The sequence below is a fragment of the Loxodonta africana genome, chromosome 11 (genome assembly GCF_030014295.1).
Source record: "Loxodonta africana isolate mLoxAfr1 chromosome 11, mLoxAfr1.hap2, whole genome shotgun sequence".
Classification (NCBI taxonomy): domain Eukaryota; kingdom Metazoa; phylum Chordata; class Mammalia; order Proboscidea; family Elephantidae; genus Loxodonta; species Loxodonta africana.
Window position 1 is genome coordinate 18,367,880 of NC_087352.1, and position 24,499 is coordinate 18,392,378.

The following is a 24,499-nucleotide window of genomic DNA, read 5'->3' on the forward strand; positions in this document are numbered from 1 at the left end:
TTGAGTCAGGGCCATCTGATGCTTCTCAGGAGGACCTGGGGAAGCCGAATAGAGGGGAAATGTGAGGATGTGGAGGGCAGGAGATGAAGGGTCAAGAAGTCTGGGCTCTTGTCTGGCTCTGCTGTGCCTGGCTGGCTGGTCTTGTAATTATTCATCCACTGAGCAAATATTTATTTAGTGCCTTCATAAGTCAGACCCCAGACTAGGCACTGGGCATGGCTGTTGAAACACAACAAACATGGTTCCTGCCTTCATGGAGCTTCCAGACTTGCGGCCATTACAGGCATAAACCCACCAAAAAAAAAAAAAACCCACAAGAGACTGTATAATCAGAAACTCAGGTCAGTGCTCAGGGGAAAAGAACAGATTGTCTGAAGAGAAGCTAGATGGGAGTATATAAATCAGATGGCAAAGGTGTCCCTGAGGAAGTGACATATAAGCTGAGAGCTGAAGGATCCTAGGAGTTGAGGCAAAGAGAGGCTGGAAGGGGTTTCTAGGCAGGAGGAACAGCATGTGCAAAGAGTTTGGTGCAGAAAAGGACTCAGAGCATCTCAGTGATGGAGAGAAGGGTGAGGTCCCTGGAGCCTAGTGGGTGAAGCAGAGAGTGGCATGAAATAAGGCTGGCGAGGTGGGCCAGGGCTGGAGGTCCTGGGGAAGGGCTTGGAGGCCAAGTTAAGGCCTCCAGATTTGCTTCTGAGAGCAGAGGGAGACCACTGAGAAGCTCGGTGGCCCTGTGGACATGGGCTTGCTTGGAGGCAATAAAGTGCCTTTTAATGAAGAGAACTAAGGGGAAAAACAAAAGCAAAAACAAAAACCAAACCTATTGCCATTGAGTTGATTCTGACTCATAGCAACCCTAAAGGACAGAGTAGAACTGCCCGATAGGGTTTCCAAGGCTGTAAATCTTCACCAAAGTAGACTGCCACATCTTTCTCCCATGGAGCGGCTGGTGGGTTTGAACCACCAACTTAACCCGCTGAGCACTTAACCACTGTGCCACCAGGGCTCCTTTTTATGATGAAGTGCCGGTATAAAAACAGAGGGCAGTGGGCTCTCTCCCTACACAAAAGTATTGGGCTTGAAGTTCAGGAAGACACAATGGAAGATACTGTGCACGGTGCTGTCTGCCCAGAAGGTCCCTCACTCCTGGCCTCAGTTTCCCTTACTTCTTTGCTACTCTCTGAAGCACAGACACCCATCGCTCCATGTACACACACCGCAGGCACGCTGGCTCCCAAAGACATTTCACCTGGCCCTGCATTTTGTCATTCATTCACTCAGCTAGTTCCTACTGAGTCTCCTGTGTGCTGGGTCTGTAGATTAGGTCCCGGTGACCCTGAGACCAGTGACATGGACATTGCCTCAAGAGCTCAGTCTGTGAGGAGACAAACTACAAAACAGATGATAATGCAATTATGCAAACTGCCTGATGGTCTGATTCCTGCACACCCTTCAAGGCCCTGTTCAAGCCATGCCTCTCACAGCAAGACCCTCCCGGCTTATGCAGGCGGTTGGGGCCTCTCCCCTCTAAATGCGTGTAGCAGCAGCTGCCTGTGACAATGGTTGTTGACGCTTATGTGGCATTTGTTCTGTGCAAACCATGGTAGAATTCTCACCTTCCACGCAAGAGACCCAGGTTCCTTTCCCGGCCAACGTGCCTCATGCGCAGCCACCACCCGTCTGTCAGTGGCGGCTTTTGTGTTGCTATGATGCTGGGCAGGTTTCAGTGGAACTTTCAGACTAAGACTAGGAAGGAAAGCCTGGTGATCTACTTCTGAAAATCAGCCAAACAAAACCCTATAGAGCACAATGGTCTGATCCCCAATCCATTATGGGGGTGATGCAGGACCAGGCAGCATTTCATTCCGTTGTGCATGAGGGTACCATAAGTCAGGCCCTAACAACACCAACGCTCTGTGCAAAGCACTGCTCTGAGTGCTTTAGATGTCCAGACTCCTTTAAACCTCACAAGGGTTCCCTTTTCAGATGAGGAAACTGAGGCCCAGAGAAGTCACTTGCCTGAGGTCACACAGCTAGGAGGCGGTGGATCTAGGACTTGAACCCAGGACACCTGGCTCTCCACTACCACACTACACAGTTTCCCTGTAGGCTAGAGTTTGGCAAAGAACCACTCCTCCACATGTGCAGCCTGCTTCCCTGCCCCCAAAGCCCTGTGCTATCCAAGGACACAATCTTAGGGTCTGCAGAGTAGGGGTTCTTCCAGGTGAGAACGGCAAAGCCAAAGAGTTTTCGCCGTGGACCACACATGACACATCCACTCTCTCATCACAGCCTCATCCCAGCCCCACAAGACAGGCACTGCCCCATCCTGCAGGTGACAACACCCAGCAGAGCCTGGCTTCACGCTCAGCACCAGGTAAGAGGAAATACCTTGACCCAGAGCAAGTCATGTCATCTCTGGAAATCTCCGTGTCTTCTACCATACAACAGGGCTCATAGAGCCCACCCTGGAAGGAAGACTGTGGCCAAGATGAGACTATGCAGGCAAATCACCCTAACAGCGCCTGGCTCAGCACCAAAAAAAAACAACTCGTTGCCATCGAGTCGATTCCAACTCATGGCAACCTCAGGTGCTTCAGAGTAGAATTGTGCTCTACAGGGTTTTCAATGGCTGTAATCTTTGCAGATGGAGTCTCTGGTGGTGTAGCAGTTAAGCCCTTGGCTGTTAACCAAAAGGTCAGTGGTTCAAACCCACCCAGTGGCCTCATGGAAGAAAGGCCTGGCGGTGTGCTCCCGTAGATTACAGCCTAGAAAACCCTATGGAGCAGTTTTACTGTGCCACATGGGGTCCCTATGAGTCAGAATCGATTCAACAGCACCTAACAACAACCTTTATGGAAGGAGATCGTCAAGCCTTTCTTCCACAGCACCACTGGCTGGACGTGAACCACCAACATCTTGGTTAGTTGTTGTCAGTTGATGTCTACTCAGCTCCAACTCATTGTGTCCCCATGTGTTACAGAGTAGTCTGTAGGGTTTCCAATGGCTGTGATCTTTATGGAAATAGATTGCCAGGCCTTCCTTCTGTGGCACCACTGGGTGGACTCAAACTGCCAACCTTTTCGGCTAGCAGCTGAGCACAAACTCTTTGTGCCACCCAGGGACCCAGGTCAGTGTCCTGCAAAGGTTCATTTCTCCTCCTTTCGCCTCAATACTGCCTCCTGCCCGTGTCACCTCAGCTACATATGATGCTCCTCAAAGGCAGAGGGGCCATCTCAGGGCTCACCCCAGTGCACTGGGCATACTAGGAGCCGGACCGTTGTTTGTTGAATGACTGAGTGACATCTCCTGCCTGAGTTTTTAGCTCACCTACCCCCACCCCGCCCTTGCCCCACCGCCCCACCCCCCACCCCCGCCCCAGGTACCTTTGATTTTCTCGCCCTTGCTCAGGGAGATCTCCCCCTCGCCTTGAGCCTGGTATGACTTCACCGCCATGAAAGAGCGTCCAGGTACAGCCGAGTAGAGTTTCCTCCGTCTCCCGCGACTGCCCAGGGAGCCCCCAGGGCCCCCTGAGCCCCCTGTGCCCCCGGCCGGCCCTTCTCTGGGCGTCCCGCTGGAGCTGCGTACACAGAGGGTGTGAGAGGCAGGGGAGAGTGGAGAAAGGGAGCACCACTGGGAGAACAGGGGTCCTTAGGGTGCGGGTGAGGGGAGATGGAGCATCAAGGTAAGGGAGGTGATTTGAGTGTGTTTCCCAGCTCTGGCATCCTTGGGGGAAGGGGGAGTTTGGGGGCTCCTTCTGCCTGCCCGCTGCTCGCCCCCCCAGCCCCTTCTCCTTCCTCCTGGCTTCCGGCCTTGCTCCCTCCCACCCTGCAGCACACGCAGCCTGATTCAGCTTCCTGGAACTGAGCTCCGACTTTGTCATCCCTCAGCTCATGAGCCTTTAGTGACTCCCAGCTTCCTTCTGGGTCAGCTCCAGCTCCTCCCCCCACCACCTCCATTTCCTCAGGACGTGGCTGGCCCCACCAGCTCCCCTTCCTACCCGTCCTACCCTCTGTCACCCCAAAACATATCCTTTCCGGAGTGACCTCTCTGCTCCCCCTCCCAGCCCATCTCCTCCTCCAGGCTCATCTCCAAGCCTCTGACACCCTTCCCCAAGCTCCTCCTCAGCCCTGCCACCCTCTCTCTGCTGGGCTTCCCCTCACCTCCCCCTGGCTTTCTGTCTGTCCTCGGGGGCTAGAACTGCTCCCCTCCTCTCCCAGCACTCCTAGGTGCCCCCCTTCTTCCTTAACTTCCTCTGTCTTCTTTGTGTCCTCCCAATGCCAGCCCCTGGAGCCCTGCCACTGCCCTCCCAGCCCCAGACCTGGAAGGGGCTCTGTCCATTATTATTCTTCCGGGTGTCTTGCCCCTACTTCCAGGCCCTGGGTATGGAGCAGACACTTAGCTAAAACTCGGGGTGATGGGAATCAAGAGAGGACATGGAGAGTGATAGAGGCTCCGACGGTGGACGAGGGACTTGGATGGATGGAAAGAAGGATTGGTGAGGGACCAGCCACTTATGGGACAAGGTGAGGAACTGTGGCTCCAAGGAGGTTGGGCTGTGTTGGGGACTATGGGGCCAGGGCTGTGTCTCTTCCCTACCTGGGCCGTCCACGGGGCTGCCTCTTGGCCTCCTCAGGGTGTCTCCCACGGGAGGGGGAGCGGGCCCGGGCTCCCCGGGGGCTGCTGGCACTTCGGAGTGTCCCGCTGCTGAGCTTGGTGCTGGGGGCTGAGGGCTGTGACTGGCCCTGGGGCCCTGAAGTTGGGCCGGGGGCCCCAGAGGACGAGGTCCCTGGGGCTGAGAAGACCATCCAGTCGGGCAGGGCCATGCTGGTGTCACTGTTGGCTCGCAGCAACGCGGGGGGCACTGTCAGCCCTGCACCCGGGGGTCCTCGCCGCCGGGCTGCATACTTGGGGGACTCCTGGAAGGGCACTGGGGGGGCAGAGGAAGTGGGGGAGGCACAGGCAGACAGGCAAGAGATGGGTGGGGGGAGAGAGGCATGAGGGAGGAAGGTGGAGATGAGAAAAGTGGGGGACTTGGAATCATTCCCCTAGGAGCACATGACAACAACAGGAGTCCCTGAGTGGTGTGAACAGTTAATTCCCTCAGCTGCTAACCAAAAGTCCACTCAGAGGCACCTTGGAAGAAAGGCCTGGCAATCTACTTCCAAAAGATCAGCCACTGAAAACTCTAAAGAACACATGAGGTCACCAGGAGTCACAGTCAACTCAACGGCAACTGGTCAATTGGTTCTAGCTGATGCACTTCCTGGGTGGTGTGAACGGCTAATGTGTTAGCTGCTAACTGAAAACTTGGCAGTTTGAAGCCATCCGGAAGTGCCTAGGAAGAAAAGTCTGGCAATCTACTTCTGAAAAATCAGCCATTGAAAACCCCATGGAGCACAATTCTATTTTGACATACCTAAGCTGTGAGTCAGAGTCAAATCGACTGCAACTGGGTGGTTGGTTGTTTACCACTACTCCGATGTTCACGGCCCCCCAGGGTTTCCTCCATCCCATCCTGGCCCCCCAAATCAGGTCCTCCCACTCTCCAATCCCATCCCCTGCTCCCAAGTGCCCCAGGTTCTCCCCTCAAGCCCAGCTCCCACTCACTCACCCACATCCTGCTCTCGATGGTTTCGGATTAGCTCCCCCAGCTCAAAATTCCCAGCGATCACTGCTACCTGGAGGGAGGGTGTGGGGGTGAGGGGGTGGCAAGGGACATTGTAAGGTCCCTGGGCAGCCCTTCCCGCCCCAAATCTTCCACCCCAGCAATACCTCCCTCTCTTCTCTCCCACACTTCTAAATGTCCCCCCTTCTTTCTTAACCCCTCTGTTTTCTTCTTGTCCCCTCTCCCAAGGCCAGCTCTGCAGTCCCAGCACAGCCCTCCCAGCCCCAGACCTGGAAGGGGGTCTGTCCATTGTTATTCTTCACGTCCTTGTTGGCCCCTCGGTACAGGAGGATCCTGGCGCAGGTCTCCTGAGGGAAGGGCAGTGGCACAGGGTGAAGGGAAAACCAAGCACGGTCACCATTAGCGGATGCAGCGCCAGGCACCGTGCTAAGAACTTCAGGAATCGTAAACTTGCACCGCCCAGTCCTGAGCCCTTTAAATGCGGCTGGTCCACATTGTGATGTGCTGTGAGTGTAAAAAGGAGCCCTGGTGGCCCAGTGGTTAAGCGCTCGGCTACTAACCGAAAGTCTGGTGGTTCGAACCCACCAGCTGCTCTAGCCTACAGGATCACTACAGGATCACTATGAGTCTGAATTGACTTGATGGCAACAGGTTTGTTTTTTTGGTCAATGTAAAATACACATTGGATTCAAAGATCCAGTCCACCTGGGTGGCGCAAAAGCTTAAGCACTTGTCTGCTAAGCCAAGGTAGGCAGAGGTGCCTTGGAAGAAAGGCCTGGTGATCTACTTGTGAAAAAATCAGCCACTGACAACCTGTGGGGCACATCATCTACACTGGACTCATTGATGTTTCTCCAACACACCAGGCACTCTCTTGTCTCAAGGTCTTTGTACCTACTGCTTCTTCTGCCTGGAATAGTCTTAGAAATCCACAGGGCTTGCTGTCTCACTTCCTTCAATTCTTCATTCAAATAATAACTTGTCAGTAAGGCTTTTCCTCATCATCCTGTGTAAAATGGCAACCCCTTCCTCACCAACACTTCCTATTTTATTTCTTGCATTTATCACCAACTCATACTTTATTTATTCTTAAATATTTTGTGATCTCCCTCCACTAGAATGTTAGCTTCATGAGGGCAGGGTTTTTTTTTTTTAATTTTGTTTTAATTTAATTTTGTTGTTCTTGTTCTTGAGAATGTGCACAGCAAAGCACACACCAATTCAAGTTTCTACATGTACAGTTTAATGACGGTGATTACATGCCTCGAGTCGTGCAGCCATTCTCACTCCCCTTTTCTGAGCTGTTCCTCCCCCATGTACATAAACTCACTGCCCCCTAAGCTTCCTACCTAATCTTTTGAGTTGTTGTTGTCAGTTTGATCCCATATACATAGATCTTAAAAGAGCACAGTGCTCAAGGCAGACATTTTTTACTATTTAAGTGAAACTCTTGCTTGGTTTTAAGAAGACCTTAGGGGATACTTTTGGTTTAAGGTTTAAAGATTATCTCAGGGCAATAGTCTCAGGGGTTAATCCAGCCTCCAGAAAGTCTGGAGTCCCTGAGAATTTGAAATTCTGTTGAGGGCACAGATTTTTATCTATTTTTTTTCATGCTGAATCCCCAGCACAATGCCTGGTACATAATAGGCACTTAATAAATATTTGTTGAATGAAAAAAAAAAACCTATAGAGCATGGTTCTACTCTGACACATGGGGTTGCCAGGAGTTGCAGTCGACTCGGCAGCAACTGGTTTGGTTGGTTGTTTTTCTCAAAGACTTAGTACTGAAAAAAGAATTTAAATCTCTCCAGTAACTGTTATATTGGTTATATATTGAAATGATAATACTTTGGATACATTTGTTTAAATAAAATATACTGTTGAAATTAAAGTCACCGGTTTCTTTTTCCGTTTTTTTTTTAAATGTGGCAACTAACCAGTCCCGTTGCCATAAAGTCAGTTTCGACCCATGGTGACTCCACATGTGTCAGAGCAGAGCTGTGCTCCATAGGGTTTTTAATGGCTGTGATCTTTAGGAAGTAGATTGCCAGGCTTTTCTTTTGAGGTACCTCTGGGTGGGTTCAAACAGCCAACCTTTTGTTTAGCAGCTGAGCGGGACTCCCAATGTGGCTACAAATTACACACACAGGTGGTGGAATAATTTGGAAAAGGGTACCGGGAATGGCTGAACAAGTTGAAAAATGTAATTACTGTTAGTGAATTATTCATGCAGAAATTGTTGAACTGGCATAGTTTTGTTGCATATATTTTCACCACAATAGGAAAAAAAAAACTTTTAAATTACATACCTGGCATACCTCACATTCTATTCAACAGTGTTAATCTAAACCAAGATTTATTAACCTCTCCACTACTGACAGAAGGAGCCCTTGTGGTGCAGTGGTTAAGCGCTCCACTGCTAACCAAAAGGTTGGCAGTTCGAGCCCCCAGCCGCTCCGAGGGAGAAAGATGTGGCGGTCTGCTTCCGTAAAGGTTATAGTCTTGGAAATCCTATGGGGCAGTTCTACCCTGTTCTATAGGGTCGCTATGAGTCGGAATTGACTTGATGGCAATGGTTTTTGCTGTTGTTGTTTTGTTTTGTTTTTGCACTCCTGACATTTGAGGCTGTCCTGTGCACTGTGGGACGTTTAGCAGCATCCCTGGTCTCTACCTACTATACACCAGTAGCACCCCTCCCCCGCCCCCACTCCAAGGGTGACAATATCTCCAGACATTGCCAAATGTCCTCTGGGGGGCCGAAGCACCCCAGTTGAGAACCACCCGTCTAAGCCTTATAGAGAGTTTACTATGTCTTATGCCAGGTGTTCAACACTTTAGAGGCAAAAAAGCTCATCGAATCGCCCAATAACTCCATGAGGTGGAAATTACTGTCTCTATTTTAAGGACGAGGAAACTAAGATAGTTCCAAAAGGACAAGCTCAGTGTCGGCACCAGGATTTGAACCCAGGTCTGTCTGACTCCAAAGTCTTTGTTCCTAATCACACCCTCCGCTAGACCCAGAAGGAAGAGGACACACATCACAAAGGGCAGTGGGGTAGGATGTCTACATATAGATTAGTCCCCTACCAATATCAACTGCAACATGTCACACCCCCATCGTTGGGACCAAACCCAACGTCCTTGCCCCCTTGCTGTGGCCCAGGAAGCCCTAGTGATCTGGACTCTCAGCCTCAACAACTTCCTTTTCTACCACCTTCCCTTGCTCCCTGCTTTCCTTGTTCCTCTGACACTCCAGGCACAGTCCTGCCACAGGGCCCTTGCACTTGCTGCTCCCTCTGCTTGATAGTCTCTGCCCCTAGATCTCCACATAAGGAGCCTTGGTGGCACAACGGTTAAGCACTCGGCTGATAACTGAAAGGTTGGCAGTTCGAAAGCACCCAGCAGCTCTGGGGGAGAAAGACCTGGAGATCTGCTTCTGTAAAGATTACGGCCTAGAAAACCCTATGGGGAAGTTCTGCTCTGTCACATGGGGTTGCTGTGAGTGGAAAATAGGCACCTCACAACAACGGAGCCCTGCTCTTATTTGCTTCCTATTTATTTTTATGTCTATGACACTCACCATGTGCCAGGCATTCTTCTAAACCAATCTTAACACATTTTCTTCCTAACACTTTCTCTGAAATTGCATTTTCTGTTTCATTTGTCTCTTTGAGCATCTCTCCCACACTAGACTGTAAGTTTCATAGGGGCGTGAGTTTTGTCTGTAGCACCCACCACCGGGAATGGCGCCTGGCCCATAGGAGCTGCTCAGTAAACTGTCGTTGAAGGTGGAAAAGTTCTTCCCCTTTGTCTTGGCCTGGCCAGCCCCAACCTGGTCCCCAGTGCAACTCCATTCCTGCTTCCCCTGGTGCTAATTCAACCACCATTCCCCAAGCACCTTGATCCTCCCTGCCCTGCCTGACCACCCCACCAAGGATGCCTGCACAGGCCCATTCTACAGGATGGGCTCAGAGAAGTCCTCTCTAGTGCCCAACGTCACACAGGCAGCGAGTGGGACAGTTAGGTTCTGAACCTGGACTTCTCGTTCTAGTGTTCATCTGTCTCCTAGGAACGCACCTTGTGTGCATGTGTGTTTATGTGAGAGTGTGTGCGATTGTGAGTGTGTGTGTGTTTTTGTGACAGAGCATGTATGAATGCTAACGTGAGTGTGTGACTATGTGTGTGTTTATGTGTGTTTGTGGGAGTGTAGGTGTATGCATGTGTATTGGGAGCATATGCATGTGTGTGTGCATATGTGCTTTGTGAGTATGTGCATGTGTGTGTGCACATATGAGTGTGTCTGAGTGTATGCCTGTGTGTGTGCATGCTGTCTCCCCAACCAGACAATTCCTGCCATGTTTTTTTTCTTATTTGCACTCACCACCCCATCCCTCCCTAGGATCAGAGCCTCATCCACCAGTTCACCAGTCAGCTCTTCATCCTACTTTTACTAAGTTGAGAAAGTGTTCCAGCCTAGTTAGTGGCTCCCTCCCTGGGGCTCCTGGAGAACCTCGTATTTACTGGAGTTCTAACACTTATCTCATGATATTGTAATTATTTGTTTACGCGTCTGCCTCTTCGCCAGACTGTGAATTCCCCCCACCCTTCCAAGGGCAGACATAGTGTCTGATTCAGCTCCAGATCCCCCAGCGCCTGGCATGTGGCACACAGTAGGTGCTCAAAGAAATCCGCACAGAAAGAATGAGGATGGAGTTGAGTCATTCAAAATTCATTTGTTTGAGTCATTCATTCGTTCATGGATTCACTCAATTGATCGTGAAGCAAACACTTGTTGAACATTCTGAGCCAGGCACTGTTCATGGTCCTGGGGGAAATCCAAGATGGCGGCTGCATCATCTCCTCATTCATCAAACATGTACCTGGACCTACTATGTGCTGGGGCTTTGGGACAGAGCAATTCAGCAGGCTCAGCCCCTACCCTTGAGGAGTTCACAGCCTAGACATGGACCCAACAGTCACCATGAGAGGCTAACTAGGCATGGCAGAAGGCCAGGTGAGCAGCAATGGAGGAAAAACTGTCAAACTCGGCAATAGCCGTTGAAAAGCTCAAAGTCACACACAAGGGGAGAGAAGTAGAAAAAGAATCCATGTTTGCTAAACATCTATTTGTTAAGTACCATGCCACAAGCAAGCACAATGTTAACCCACTTGATTCTTTGCACGGTGGGTGTTATTAACCCATTTCACTGGTGGGGAAAGGGAAGCTCGAGGAGGGGAAGTGATTTGCTTATCTGTTCCGCTAAGAGTAAACGTGCACACTATGTCATTCTTCATACTGAATGTTCCCTGTTCAGTGCAAACAACCAAAACGTCCATCAACAGATGAACGGATAAACAAAATGTGGTACATACACACAATGGAATACTACTCAGCTGTAAAGAGAAGTGAAGTCCTGATAGATGCCACACGGATGAACCTTGAAAACATCATGCTGAGCAAAATAAATCAGTCGCAAAGGACAAATACTGTATGCTATCACTTACATTGAATAACCAAATACATAAAAACCAAAGATTATTAGTGGTTACCAGGAATGTGGGGGAGGGAGAAAGAGGGATGTATCCCGATTGGACCCTGACACAGTAATGATGATTTTATTAATAAATGTTAATATTGATTATTAATATACCACCACCTAATTAATATTAATGAATCATTTATATTACATTATACTATATAATGTTTATTATATTATTATACTACATAATATTACTAGTAATAAAATGTATTACGGTTACGGTTTTTGTTGAAGGATCCCTGGTGGCTCAACGGTTAAACACTCAGCTGCTAACAGAAAGGTTGGTGGTTTGAACCAATCCACTGGCTGGCTCCGTGGGAAAGACCTGGCGATCTGCTCCCATAAAGATTACAGCCTAGAAAAACCTATGGGGCAGTTCTACCCTGTCACATGGGGTCGTTATGAATTGAAAATAGACTCTACAGCACCTAACAACAACAATATACTGTATAATATTAATTACATTATTAAGCTATTTAATATTAATAGTAATTAAAGGTATTACGGCTATGGTTGTTGCTATACCTGCCTTCTATAAAAAAAGTTTTTTTTTTTTTTAGATGGTACTTAATATACATGGTTATTCATCTCCAATCAGTTGACATTATTCCATTTCCGGGAAGGGGATGGAGCCTCAGAGAGGGGAAGGGGATTGTTTGGGACCTCCTGGTCTGCCCACGGCTGGGGCCTCTGCCCTCTCTGTGGCACATGGGCTGTGGAGTCAGAGTTGCTGGGTGGGAGGCCTGTCTTAGGGAGCAAGAAAGTCAGTCCCATACACAGGGACTGGGAGTGACGGACCCGTGCTGGTTTGGTTTTACAAACACGGAGTCCTCTCTCGTGCCAAGCATACTGCTTGCCGCCACAAGGCAGCCCATGGCTACTTGCCAGAGTCCCAGAACTGCAAGTTCTGATGAGGCAGAAGGGGCTGGGGGCTGTTTTGGAAGACTTCCTGGAGAGGTGGAACATCATCTCAAAACCCTGTCCCTCTAAATCCCCACAGAAGCCCTTCAAGGGCGAGGGTGTCAGGAACCAGGTGGGGAGACTGAGGCTCTGAGGGGGGCTGAGTTGCCAAGAATCACCTGGGCCCACGCATGGGTGGCACAGCTGCTAAATCAGACTAAAAGCTCCAGCTCTTGCCAACCATCACCACAGTATGGCGTGAGCTGTGGCATGGTAACAATCCTGCCAGCTCTCTATGCCACCTCTCCGGCGCTTTCCTGAAGTGGGAACCATCTACCCAGCCCTGAATTGTTATAACTTGCAACGCACTGTTGCCTCACTGACCCCCTTCCAGGGCTGTGGCTCAGCTTTTCCTCTGTCCCCTGCAGTGCCCCTACATAGTGCCTGCACACAGTAGGTGCTTTATTGCCAGGTGAATGGAGAAGCACAGAAAATGAGCACCACTGAACACCTTTCGCTTCCTGTCACGGGCCCTACTATCTCTCAACTCTGAATTTTTGCACAGGCTGTTCCCTCTACCTGGAACACCCTTCCTCCCCTCTCTGACTTGGCCAGCTTCTGCTCATCTTTCAGCTCTTAGCACAGGGGGTGGTCCATCCTCCAGGAAGCCCTCTTTACCCCCATCCCCAGGTGCAAGCCCAAGTCCAGGATTAGGCTCCCTCAGGGACCTGGGTTCCCTGGGATTTGGCTCTGAACACTCTGGATTGTAGTGGCATCATTTGTGGCCTGACCCCTGCTAGACCACAAGCACCCCAGGGGGAAAGAGCTGTCCATCTTGCTCACCACTTTATCCCCAGTACCCAGCTCAGGGCCTGACACAGGGAAGGCGCTCAGTAAATATTTGTTGAATGCATGAGTGAATGAATGAATGAGAACAGTGAAGGAGCTCAGTAAATATTTGTTGAATGCATGCATGTGTTCTCAAATGAATGAATGAGAATAATAAAGGAGCTCAGTAAATATTTGTTGAATGCATGAACGAATGAACGTATGAGAACAGTGAAGGAACAGAAGGTGGGGAGGTGGCTGAGGGTGGGCACGTGGGCCCCTGGGGCAGGCACTGCCAGGCAGACCTTGTTGTAGAGGGCGCAGATATGCAGTGCTGTGTTCCCCGAGGCGTTCTGGGCTCCGGGCTCAGCCCCATAGAAGAGCAGGTGTTCCAGGTGCTGGGAGTGACCCCGCTGGCAGGCCTGGGGAAGGGGGGACAGTGAGGAGAGGAGGTCCGATTCAGACCCAAGTGTGAGTCCTCCCTGGACTTCCAGGGCCAGAAGTCAGTCTATGTCCTCTGCTCTGAGTCCAGGAAGCCCCCATTCACTTCCCCGTCTCCTTTCAGTCCCTTTTCCTGCTTAAGGACCCAGATGGTCAGTTTTACAAGTTCAATCATTCCAAGGCCCAGGTGTCCACCCATCTCGGGGATTAAGGTATCCACCCCCTTAGGGTCCCTGTGTTTACACCCTCATCTTCTTCCTCTTTGGAGATCATGCTACCCCCACCCTCTGTGAGGACCCAACCATCCGGATCTCTAGCCCCTTGGACTTTAGTGACCAACACCAGGGTCCCTGTCTCCCGCCTCCCTCAGAGCCCAGGCCCCCTCAGCTTCCAGCCCCTCTGGCCCATTCGGGAGCACCTGGTGGATCTCCTGCCAGCCGTTCTCATCAGCGATGCCCAGCTGGGCTCTGTTGTACAGTAGCAGCTCACAGCAGCGAGGGTCGCCCCCCACCATAGCCGTGTGGAACAGAGGGGTCAGCCCCCGGCGGTCCTTGTAGTTGGGGGAGCCCCCAAGGTCCAGAAGTGCCTAGGAAGGGGTAGAGGGTCCAGGAGAAAAAAGATGACAGTCATGGGGGAGAGGTGGGGTAGGGGTCCTGGGTCCCCACATCAGCCAATGGTGGTCTCGGTTCTACCATTACTCCCTTGTGTGACCTTGAGCGGAGTCTTTAAGACTCAGGTCTTGTACTGAAATGGAGGCCAGGGATGGGGTGGGAGCGGGGTGGATTAACCAGCAAGCAAGGTACCCGCACAGGCTTACATTAAGCAAGGTACACACAGGCTTACATTAAGCAAGGTACGCACAGGCTTACTTGTGTTTACTAACTAGTCTATAGAGCACAGTTTCACATGGGTTTCACCACATTTAACCCAGGTGAAATTGTACACTACAGATTAGTAAGTAAGCACAAGTAAGCCTGTGCATACCTTGCTTATTGGGTAATCCGTCCCTGGGCAGAAGGAGAGATTCAGAGTCAGGGGTGTGGCGAGGAGAAGATGGGGAAGCAGGGCCTGCCTCCCCCACTTCCAAGCCTCTCCCATCCCCTGTGAACAGTAAGGGGGCTGGGGAGAGGCATCCAGAGGCCCCTCTCACTCTCATATCCTGCTCCAACCTTCCCCCCATGGGTGACTTGGATGAGCCATTGAAGGACCTGAAGCCTCAGCAGCCTTGACTGGCCACCTACTCTGCAGGGTGATTGTAGGGGACGAATGAAAGACAAAAGCCTAGAAACAATATGGTCTCTGGTCAAGTAGGAGCTGTTACTAGGACAAGGATCCCCAAGATTGGCACAGAGGAGGAAGAATCCTGAGAGGGCAAGTTGAGTTAATGGAAGTATTGGATGAGCCCAACTGGGGCTGGGGGCTTGGGGACAGGGAGTGGTCACACATACAGGAAAGCACACATGGGAGGCTGACAGCGTGAAGAATTATTAGGAGAGAGTGTTAGCAGTGGCGCTAACATTCCTCGAGGATGGGAACATCCCACATCTGTGCTGTCCAATATGGCGGCCATGTGCAGATACTGAGCTCTTGGAATGTGGCAAGTGGGCCTGAGGAACTGAGTTTTTAATTTTATTTCATTTTAATAACTTTAAATTTCAATAGCCCTACCACAATAGATGGACCCTCATAGAATAGGAGAAAAATGTGAAACAGAACCTCAAATTCCTTAATTAAAAAAAAAAAAAAACAAAAACAGACCTACTGGACTGGTTGAGATTGGAGGACTCCCGAGACTATTGCCCTGAGATACCCTTCGAACCCTGAACTGAAACTAACCCCTGAGGTCACCCTGTAGCTAAATAACAGATTGGCTCAAAAAATAATGAATATTACCCAGAAGTACTGTGCTCCTTTAAAAAATCATCTATGTGAGACCAAACAGTCAACAATTACTTTAAAACAAAGAGGAGAGTGTAAGGGGGCAGGGAAAGTAGATTAATGGAAACGGAACAACCAGAACGGAAAAAAAGAGAATGGTCACACGTCGTGAAGAATGTAACCAATGTCACTGGAACAACTTTGTGTAGAAACTGTTGAATGGGAACCTAAACTGCCTTCACCAAAAATACAACATTATTAAAAATTTTTTTTCAATAGCCACACATGGCTAGTGGCTATTGTATTGGCCAATATAGGTCTGGAGTCTTGGGGGAGGGTTTGTGAGCAGGATCTGTGTGTGATCCTAGGTGTTATGTGCAATGCAGCTACGTAAAGAGAGTCTGTTGATTCCAGAGGAATAAAGCAGATCTCTGTGCTTGACTGCATTGGGGGTTCTTCAAGAGGGATTAACTCATCTGTCCTGAGACCAGAAGAACTAGATGGTGTCCAGCTACCACCAAGAACTGTTCTGACCAGGGACACAATATACGGTTCTGGGTAGAATGGGAGAAAAATGTAGAACAAACCTCAAATTCTTAAAAAAGACTTACTGGAATGGTAGAGGCTAGAAGATCCTCCAAGACTATCGCCCTGAGATACCCTTTAAACTTGGAACTGAATCCACTGCCAGCAGTCACCTTTCAGTCAAACAATAGATTGACTCACAAAATAAACAATATCACCTGTGAGTACTGTGTGCCTTTAAATAATCTTCTCTCTGAAACCAAATGGTCAATATTTACCATAAAGCAAAGATAAGAAGGTAAGAGGAGGAAGAGAAGCTAGATTAATGAAAACAGAACAACCAGAATGGAAACAATGAGAATGCTGACACTTTGTGAAAAATGCAACCAATGTCACCGAACAATATGTACAGAAATTATTAAATAGGAACCTAATTTGCTTTGTAAACTTTCACAAAAAATACAATCAAAAAAAAAAAAAAAAAGAGAGAGATTTCAGTTTGAGGAAGGGAGGAAAGGGTTCATTAATTGGGAGCATTTAGGAGCTAGGATGGTTATCAACAGCCGGGTATTTCGGGGGCAGTCTAGTCTGGCACATGTATGAAGAGGGGACAAATGACCTGAGCTGTGGGAGAGGAAGGATCTTTTTAAACAAGACTGCGTGCAAGCTGACTCTGTGTATTCTGTGGGTGTATGGGGTTTGTAAGGAGCCAAGATGGTGCAATGGTTAAGCGCTCGACTGCCAACCTAAAGGTTTATGGTTTAAACCCACCCAGCTGTACTATGGAAGAAAAGACCTGGCAATCTGCTTCCAAAAAGATTACAGCCAAGAAAACCCTAGTGGACAGTTCTACTCTGTGACACCTGGGGTCGCCATAAATCAGAATCAACTTGACAGCAGCTAACAACATGAAGTTTGTAAAGTCCCTAAGTAGCACAGACAGTTTGCCCTTGACTGCTACCCTAAAGGTTGGTGGTTCAAAATCACTCAGCCATACCGAGGAAGACAGGCCTGCAATCTGTTTCCATAAAGACTAAAACCTGCTATCGTTGAGTTGATTGCAACTTGTACTAACCCTATAGGACAGAGTAGAGCTGCTCCACAGGGTTTCCAAGGCCGTAAATCTTTATAGGAGCAGACTGCCACATCTTTCTCCTGCGAAGTGGCTGGTAGCGTAGTACCGCCAACCTTTTGGTTACCAGCCTAGCATTTAACCACTGCACCACCAGGGCTCCTTTCCTATAAAGATTAAACCAAAAAAAACAAAAAACAAACCCATTGCCATCAAGTCGCCTGCGACTCACGGCAACCCTATAGAACATAGTTGAAGTGCCCCATAGGGTTTCCAAGGAGTGCCTGGTGGATTCAAACTGCTGACCTTTTGCTTAGCAGCCGTAGCTGTTAACCACTACGCCACCAGGGTTTCCCTATAAAGATCACAGCCAAGAAAGCCCTATGGAGCCCAGTTCTCTTCTGCACACATGGAGTCGCCATGAGTCAGAATCAACTTGATGACAACTCACAACAACATGCGGTTTGTATATTTGGGAAAGTGAGGGATATAGACTGCACTTGGGGACTGTATTGAGGAGAGGAATGTATCTGCATGTGAGAGAAGAGGGAGTGTATTTGGGGGATGAGAGGGGGCTGGGTTTGGAAGCACAGATGTTGGGATGTGTGAGGCCAGTGTCTGGGGTATGCACGGAGGGTCAATATCTGGGGACACAGAAGGAAGCTCACTCTGTATTTAAGGGCATATGAGAAGGATAAGGTCTTGGCTCCTAACTGAAAGCCTGGCAGTTCGAATCCACCAAATGGCTCCATGGGAGGAAGATCTGGTCATGTGTTCTCATAAAGATTACAGGCTAAAAAACCCAATGGGGTGGTTTTACTTTGTCACATGGGGTCGCTACGAGTTGGAATGGACTTGACCACACTTAACGACAATGAGGAGGGTCTGCACCCCAGGCAGAGAGAGGTAGGGTGTCTGTGTTGAGTTAGGTTAGAGAGAGTGGAGAAATTCCAGGGGAGAAGGCTGTGACCTGGGGGTGTGAGTGAGAGGACATGATCTACCAGGGGGTGGAGGAGAAAGTCCGTGAGGGTCAACTGTAGCCAAGAGGGACCCCAGGAAGGTGGGTGCACCTGTGGGCCTGGGACCAGGGGGTGGAGGAGAAAGTCCGTGAGGGTCAACTGTAGCCAAGAGAGACACCAGGAAGGTGGGTGCACCTGTGGGCCTGGAACCAGGGGGTGGAGGAGAAAGTCCGTGAGGGTCAACTGTAGCCAAGAGGGACCCCAGGAAGGTGGGTGCACCTGTGGGCCTGGGAGAGGGTCTCTGATTCAGCTGGAGAAGTGACAAGGACTGTGTATTTGGCAGTTCCTGGGTGGGGCAAATGGTTCGAACCCACTCAGAGTTGCCTCAGAAGAAAGGCCTGGAGAACTAATTCTGAAAATCAGCTATTGCAAAACTTATGGAGCAGAGTTCTACTCGGACATGCGTGGGTCGCCGGGAGACGGAGTCGATTTCATGGCAACTGCGCAACTGGTTGTAGCTGATGTGTTACTCGCTGAGTAGTGTGAATTGTTAACACACTCCTCTGCTAACTGAAAGGTCGGAGGTTTAAGCCCATCCAGGGGCTTTTTGGAAGAAAGGCCTGGTGATCTACCTCCAAAATCCAGCCACTGAAAACTCCGTGGAGCACAGTTCTGCTCTGACACACACCGGTCACCCTAAGTCGGAGTCAACGGGAGAGCAACTGATGCAGCTATTTGGCAGTCTGTGGAAAGGGACTTTGTGCAGGGGACATGAAGAAGGACTATTTTCAACCCAAAAGAAAGAGCTGAGGTTCGAGAAATAGCAAAGCAAAAGTGGAAAAGGGAAGAGGGGTCTGGGAGGCAGACAGGAGGGTCTCGGGAGTAAGGAGGGAAAGGAAGGTAAGAGGAAGAGTCTGGGGCGATTAGCTTTTGGAGATCAGGGAAGTCACAGGGATGTAAACTGAGGGTTGGGGAGCAAGGTACTGGGGAGTAGACATGCTGGGGTGGGGGGTGATCCTTGATTTGGTTGAGATTTGAGGGGATGGGATTGGAAGTACTACAGGGTGTGTCTGAAACGGCCCCTACACAGAGAGAAACTAGGTGTCAGGGCCACAGGCCAAGGGCAGGGGAAGTGGTCCATGGTAAGGGGGGCGGGTCTCTGGGATAGGACGTCTGGGGGTCTTGAAGCCTCACCGTGAGAGCAAGGCAATGGCGTGCGCACGCGGCTTTGTGCAGCGCCGTCATGCCATCCCGCGCCCGGAAGTCGATGTGGGCCCCGCCCAGGCACAGGGTTCGAATCACCTCCACGGAGCCTTCGGTCTGCGCAGCTAGCGTCAAAGGGGTCTCTGGGGGGTGGGGAAGCCCAGTCACACGCAGCCCTCATTCCCCAGACCCCACGTTCTCAGCTCCTCAGTTTTCCGCCCACACTGTCTGCTCCCCTGGCCTCTCTCCAAGCTCCGGCCCCCTACCCACCTCCCGAATCCGAGTCATGATAATTGGGGTCCAGCCCCTTGTCCAGCAGCCGTGCCACCTTGTCGGACGTCCCGAGCTGCACATACTCCAGGAACTTCTTCAACCCCGTCTGAGCCACGGACAAAGAGAGAAGACAGGGAAAGGTTGGCTGTTCAAATCCACCGAGAGACACCTCGGAAGAAAGGCCTGGCTATCTACTTCTGAAAATTCAGCCACTGAAAACCCTATAGGGCCCAGTTCTACTCTGACACCCATGGGGTCGCCATGAGTTGGAATTGACTCCACTGCAACCAACCACAAGAACAACGGGCATCGCCATGGGATGGAGATACACTTCGAGCAACAGGGGTCATTTAAAATGTGGTTATTTGGCAGTCTATGGAAAGGGGCTCTGTACCGGGGACGTGAATAGGGCATATAGAGGGACTATTTTCAACCAAAAAAAAAAAAAAGAACTGGGGTTTGTGAAAGAGCCAGGCAAAGGAGGAAAGGGAGAGAGAAGGCAAGGAAGGAGAAGAACAGCAACCCCGTTGGACTGGGGGTTGGGGGGTGGGCTCTAGCAGTTACCTTAAGAAAAGAGAAATCATTTTATTGAAATTAATTTTAACCGTCTCTGGTATTTAACTTCAATGGTTAAGCCCTTGGCTGCTAACGGAAAGGTTGCGTTGTTCGAACCCACCGGCCGCCTTCAGGAGAAAAATGTGGTAGTCTGCTTCCGTAAACATTTACAGCCTTGGAAACCCTGTGGGGCAGTTCTACTCTGTCCTGTAGGGTTGCTATGAGTTGGAATCCACTCCATGGCAATGGGTTTGGTATTCAATCCAAAATGTCACTATTTGAACATGTCATCCATATAAAAATTGTTAATATCCTATTAACATAAGATAAGGTTTAAAAAAAATCAAACCCTTTGCCGTCCAGTTAATTCCAACTCATAGAGACCCTATAGGACAGAGTGGAACTGCCCCATAGAGTTTCCAAGGAGTTTCCAAGGACTCAAACTGCCGACCTTTTGGTTAGCAGCTGTAGCACTTAACCACTACACCACCAGGATTTCCAAGATAAGGTTACATTTTCTTTTTGGTACTAAGTCTCTGAAAGCCAGAGTGTGTTGGACACTCCGTTGGGACCTGCCACATTGGGAGTGGCTCTCTCATTGGCAGAAATGAAACATTTAGGAGAACGAACAGTTGAAATGTGTGGTATGGTGGGAGTGGAGTGGGGGGCTTTGGATGATCACAGGGTCTTTCTTTGTGAATGTCAATACTCTTTTACATCACCTCTGACCAAAGGAGTCCCCCCACCCCACATCTTCCTAGCTCTTAGGAGATCAGGGGAGTTGCAGGGAACATAAGTCGAGGATTGGGGGACAACATACTGGAGGATGGATATGGCTAGGGGTAGGGGAGTGAGACTTGGACTTGGTGAGATTTGGGAGATGGGGTTGGGGGATGCAGAGTATGTCTGAAATGGGCCCTAAGCATGGAGAAACTGGGTGTCAGAGTCACAAGCCAAGGACAGGGAAAGGAGCCTGAACAGGAGAACTTGGAGGAGATGAGAAAGGCAAGTCAAAGGGTGGACAAAATGGGAGCCAGGTGATATGGGACTGGGCAGGGGGATGAAGGGTGGAATGAGGACTTAAGAAGGGGCTCTGAGAAGCCTTGGTAGCACAGTGGTTAAAGCGCTCAGCTGCAAACCTAAAGTTCAGCTGTTTGAAGCCAGGAGCTGGTCCGTAGGGGAAATTATGTGGCAGTCAGCTTCCACAAAGATTTACAGCCTTGGAAACCCTATGCGGCAGTTCTACTCTGTCCTATAGGGTCACTATGACTCGAAATCGGGTATGATGGGGAGAAGGGGGGGCTTTGGGTTATCCCAAATGGCATGGGGCATCCCAAGTTAAGTGGGGGGCCCTGGAAAAGGAATAGGTGGGTTGAGGAATATGGAAGGTTGTTGGGAAGGCGTGGAGAGTTGGGGAGAGGGTCTGGGGAGGGGCATGGGGAATAAATCCCAGCTTTGTTCTCTCACCTTCGTGTGCAACTTGGCCAGCTGCTTCTCATCCAGGTTGGTCTGTTTGTACACTCGGGTCTTGTATCGAAACTGAGGCCAGGGGCAGGGTGGGAGGAGAGACACAGAGACTCAGAATCAGGAGCCTGGGGAGGAGAAGTTGGGGGAGCAGGGCCTGCCCCATGCTTCCGGGCCCCTTCTGAGCCAGGGGCCAGCTCAGGGTTGAGAGGAAGGATGCGAAACTGCCATGGAACCTTAGCTGGGCGGACAGAGGGGTGGTAGCTGGCTTTTCTGAGAGTGCCAGGCTGTTGTGGGGTATGTACACTGCAGCCTCTATCATGAAGAAGTAGGAGTCTGCAGTGAATGTTCTAGAATGCTTATCATGTGCAAGACCTTTTACATCTATCCGCTTCCCTGTAATTGGGAGGCCCCCATTCTATCTGGTGGGTCAGGAGAAGCTTAGGGTGGGGAAGGGACTTGCCCAAGGCCACTGAGATCTGAAATCACCCACTAGGTTTCCCCTAGGTCTTGGATAAAATGGAGGAGAGGGTAGATGTGTTGGGGGACACTCCTCGTGTTGTCAGCAAAGGGCGTGGGGAACGTGGGCCTCACCTCCAGGTAGGGCACCCCCTTCTCGAAGGACTGGGGGTACTCGCGCAGCAACCTCTCCTCCTCCAGGAAGTTGGCGTCACGGCCCGAGGTGGCCGGCTGGAACAGGCCGTAGTTGAGCACGTCCTGCAAGCTCTCGCTCAGGGCACAGAGCACCTGCTGCTTGGCTGTCCAGATGGTGGCATCGGGGTTGAAGCGCAGGCATTTCTGGTGGGGGAGGGGATAGGCCAGGAAGAGGGTGTGTCAGGGGCCAGGGAGGAGCCTGAGGTGGGTTGGGAGGAGATGAAGGGCTGGGGGAGGGCGATGATGGTACTGAAGGCAGGAGGGGGACAAAGGGGCTTCCTGGGACGGCACCCAGGATCAGAGGTCCACCCATGTCCCCCTGTCCTCCCCGCGGTCACTCACCGTCTGGTGCAGATCCGGGATGCCTATCCTGAAGACCATCATGCTGAAGTGAGCGTCGTCGGGGACAGACATGGAGCGGCCCTGGAGGCCTCGCACTGAGGCCAGACTACCAGGTGCCCCGCTGCCCCGGCCCCGGGTCCCCCGGGGGCCTCTCCCGGGCCCGTCTGGGGAGCTGTCGGACTCTGAGCCCCCCTCGGGACACTCGCTGGCACTGTGGCGTTCCTCGTCCTCGCTGGACGCGGGGCTGTGGGGCATCGTGGGGCCACGGGGCGACGGGGGGTGGCAGCATCACAGGCGGCTGCGGGTGCCAAGGGAAGCCGTCAGACTAGGAGCCTGGGACCCCTCAGAGGACCCGGGACCAGCGGCCACGGGCGCACCTCATTGCATATATCTGCCGGCAGGAAGTAGGCTGGGCACACCCCCAGACACTCCGCCCCTCGGCCGCCTCCGCACGCGCACGCACACGCACACACCCCCAGCCCGGCCACGCTCCCAGCACATGTCTCCTTCCCTGCCCTTGGCCTTCCTCGCAGCCCCCCGCCCCCCTGCGCCCCACTTTGCCGCTGACCCAGCGTCGCTGTGTCCCAGAAACCGCAGAATCACCGCGGGAGCTACTGGCCCACTTTGTCAGGCCACAGAAAAGGCAGCTAAAATTAGCAGAGGACAGACAGGTGGACTGAGCGGCCGGCATCCTGCCCTCCTGGCCCTGGCCTGGCCCCTCACCCTGGGCCCTCCCTTCCTCTTCTCCTGGGGAGCTGGGGGGAGGCTGAGGCTGCGAGGTAGTAAGGGAGAGACGGAGATGCTGGCAGCCTGGGGCGGGAGGAGCGGGTGCTGGAGCAGGTGGGGCTGGTGACTCCACAGGCGTGTGGCTGCCAGCGTGTGTGTGCACAGAGCTGTTAAGGGATTGACCGTCCCAGGAAAGCAAGTGGGCACCGAGATGGGATGTCACAGGGCAGGGCATCGTGAGTGGGCTGTTCCTGAGGGAATCACCAGAGGTGGCCTAGGGAGGTAGTTGGGAGTATCCTGAAAGGGCGTGCGGGTGGGCGAGAGGCTGACCCCGGGAAGACCAGAGATGTGGTGGCCTGGATCGGTGTCGGGCGGCTGCGGGTGACCTATGGGTCTGTTCCAGGACTAGCGCTGCTGGCGGGTGGATTGGCATGGACTGGTACTGGTGGCTCCACTCTGTGGGGGGGTTGGAGGGCTGGTAGGGAGACTAAGAAGTGGGGTGAGGGTCTGGGGACTGGGCTGGGAGGTCATCTGCAACCCCCCGCTGTTCTTCCTGAGGTGGCCTTATAAGGATGGGTCCCAAGTGGGGTCCTCTTCCCCCATGTTCTCCCCCACTCCCACCCCAGCACCGGAAACCAGGATGTCTGGTCTGGTCCCTCCCCCCCACGCCAGGCCCAGCTCCTGCACGGTTGCCATGGAGATGGGAAGCAGTGGAGGGTACTGCTGACTTTGGGGGAGTGGGGATGGGCTGAGGGGTGGGGGAGGGAAGACAAAATGTGTATGGCGGGCAGGAGAGTTCCAAGAGCCAAGGCGAGCGAGCATCTAAGCACCAGCCGGCCAACCCCTCCCCCACGAGGGGCCAGCGCTTCGTAGCCCCCTCCCCCTCAGGTACCCAACAGCGCTGCTCCACCCTGCCCTTCCGGGGACCCCGGTCTCCTTCTAACCCTTCTCCCGGCGCTCACCCAACGTCCCACCTCCGGCCCTGGGGCCCCGCAGCCACTCCCCCTTGACTGACCCTGGCTGACCCTCAGCTTCAGTTCAGCACTAAGGAGGTGACTGAGTGGATGAAAGGAGAGCCGGCCCTGGCCCCCCGCGCGCGCGGCTGTCCCCAAGCCCCTGGACCAGCGCCGGCCCCTCCCCCTCAGGCCCCGAGGGAGGGAGCGGGCACACTCCGCCGGGGCGGCATGAATCAAACGCTCCTCGGCTAAGAATAGCTGGCACGCAGCTGGTACCGAGACGGGCTGAGGAATCGGCAAGGGGGGTGGAGAAGAGGAGAGAGGGGGTGCCCTGGGAGGCTGCGAGGGGACGGGGGGCTGCTGGCGGGGCCCAAGAGCCGGCCCGGGAGAATGAATGGAGGCGGGGAGAGGCGGGGAGAAGGCACTGGGGCTCAGGCCGAGACACTGGTGGGGGAGAGCTCTGGCCGGAGAGAGGGGGCGGGGGCACCGGGAACGGGACTCGGGGGCGGGAGGCGAGGGGGCGCGCCGGCCGGTGGAGCAAGGAACAGAGACGG

At 52.0% G+C, this 24,499-nt stretch overlaps 1 protein-coding gene across 1 annotated transcript in view; it reads right to left on the reverse strand.

Annotated features, from left to right (window-relative positions):
• SHANK1 (SH3 and multiple ankyrin repeat domains 1) overlaps positions 1–22,527 on the reverse strand; it is a 63,181-nt gene extending 40,654 nt beyond the window's left edge. The window contains exons 1-11 of the mRNA XM_064294079.1: positions 22,264–22,527; positions 21,862–22,065; positions 21,271–21,342; positions 19,246–19,354; positions 18,967–19,118; positions 13,757–13,924; positions 13,203–13,319; positions 5,899–5,976; positions 5,615–5,681; positions 4,600–4,930; positions 3,387–3,580 (exon numbers count right to left, since the gene is read on the reverse strand). Coding sequence (XP_064150149.1) covers positions 3,387–3,580; positions 4,600–4,930; positions 5,615–5,681; positions 5,899–5,976; positions 13,203–13,319; positions 13,757–13,924; positions 18,967–19,118; positions 19,246–19,354; positions 21,271–21,342; positions 21,862–22,065; positions 22,264–22,518 — 1,747 coding nt within the window. The 5' untranslated portion in view covers positions 22,519–22,527. The remainder of the gene's footprint in view (positions 1–3,386; positions 3,581–4,599; positions 4,931–5,614; positions 5,682–5,898; positions 5,977–13,202; positions 13,320–13,756; positions 13,925–18,966; positions 19,119–19,245; positions 19,355–21,270; positions 21,343–21,861; positions 22,066–22,263) is intronic.
• Positions 22,528–24,499: the final 1,972 nt, after the last annotated feature.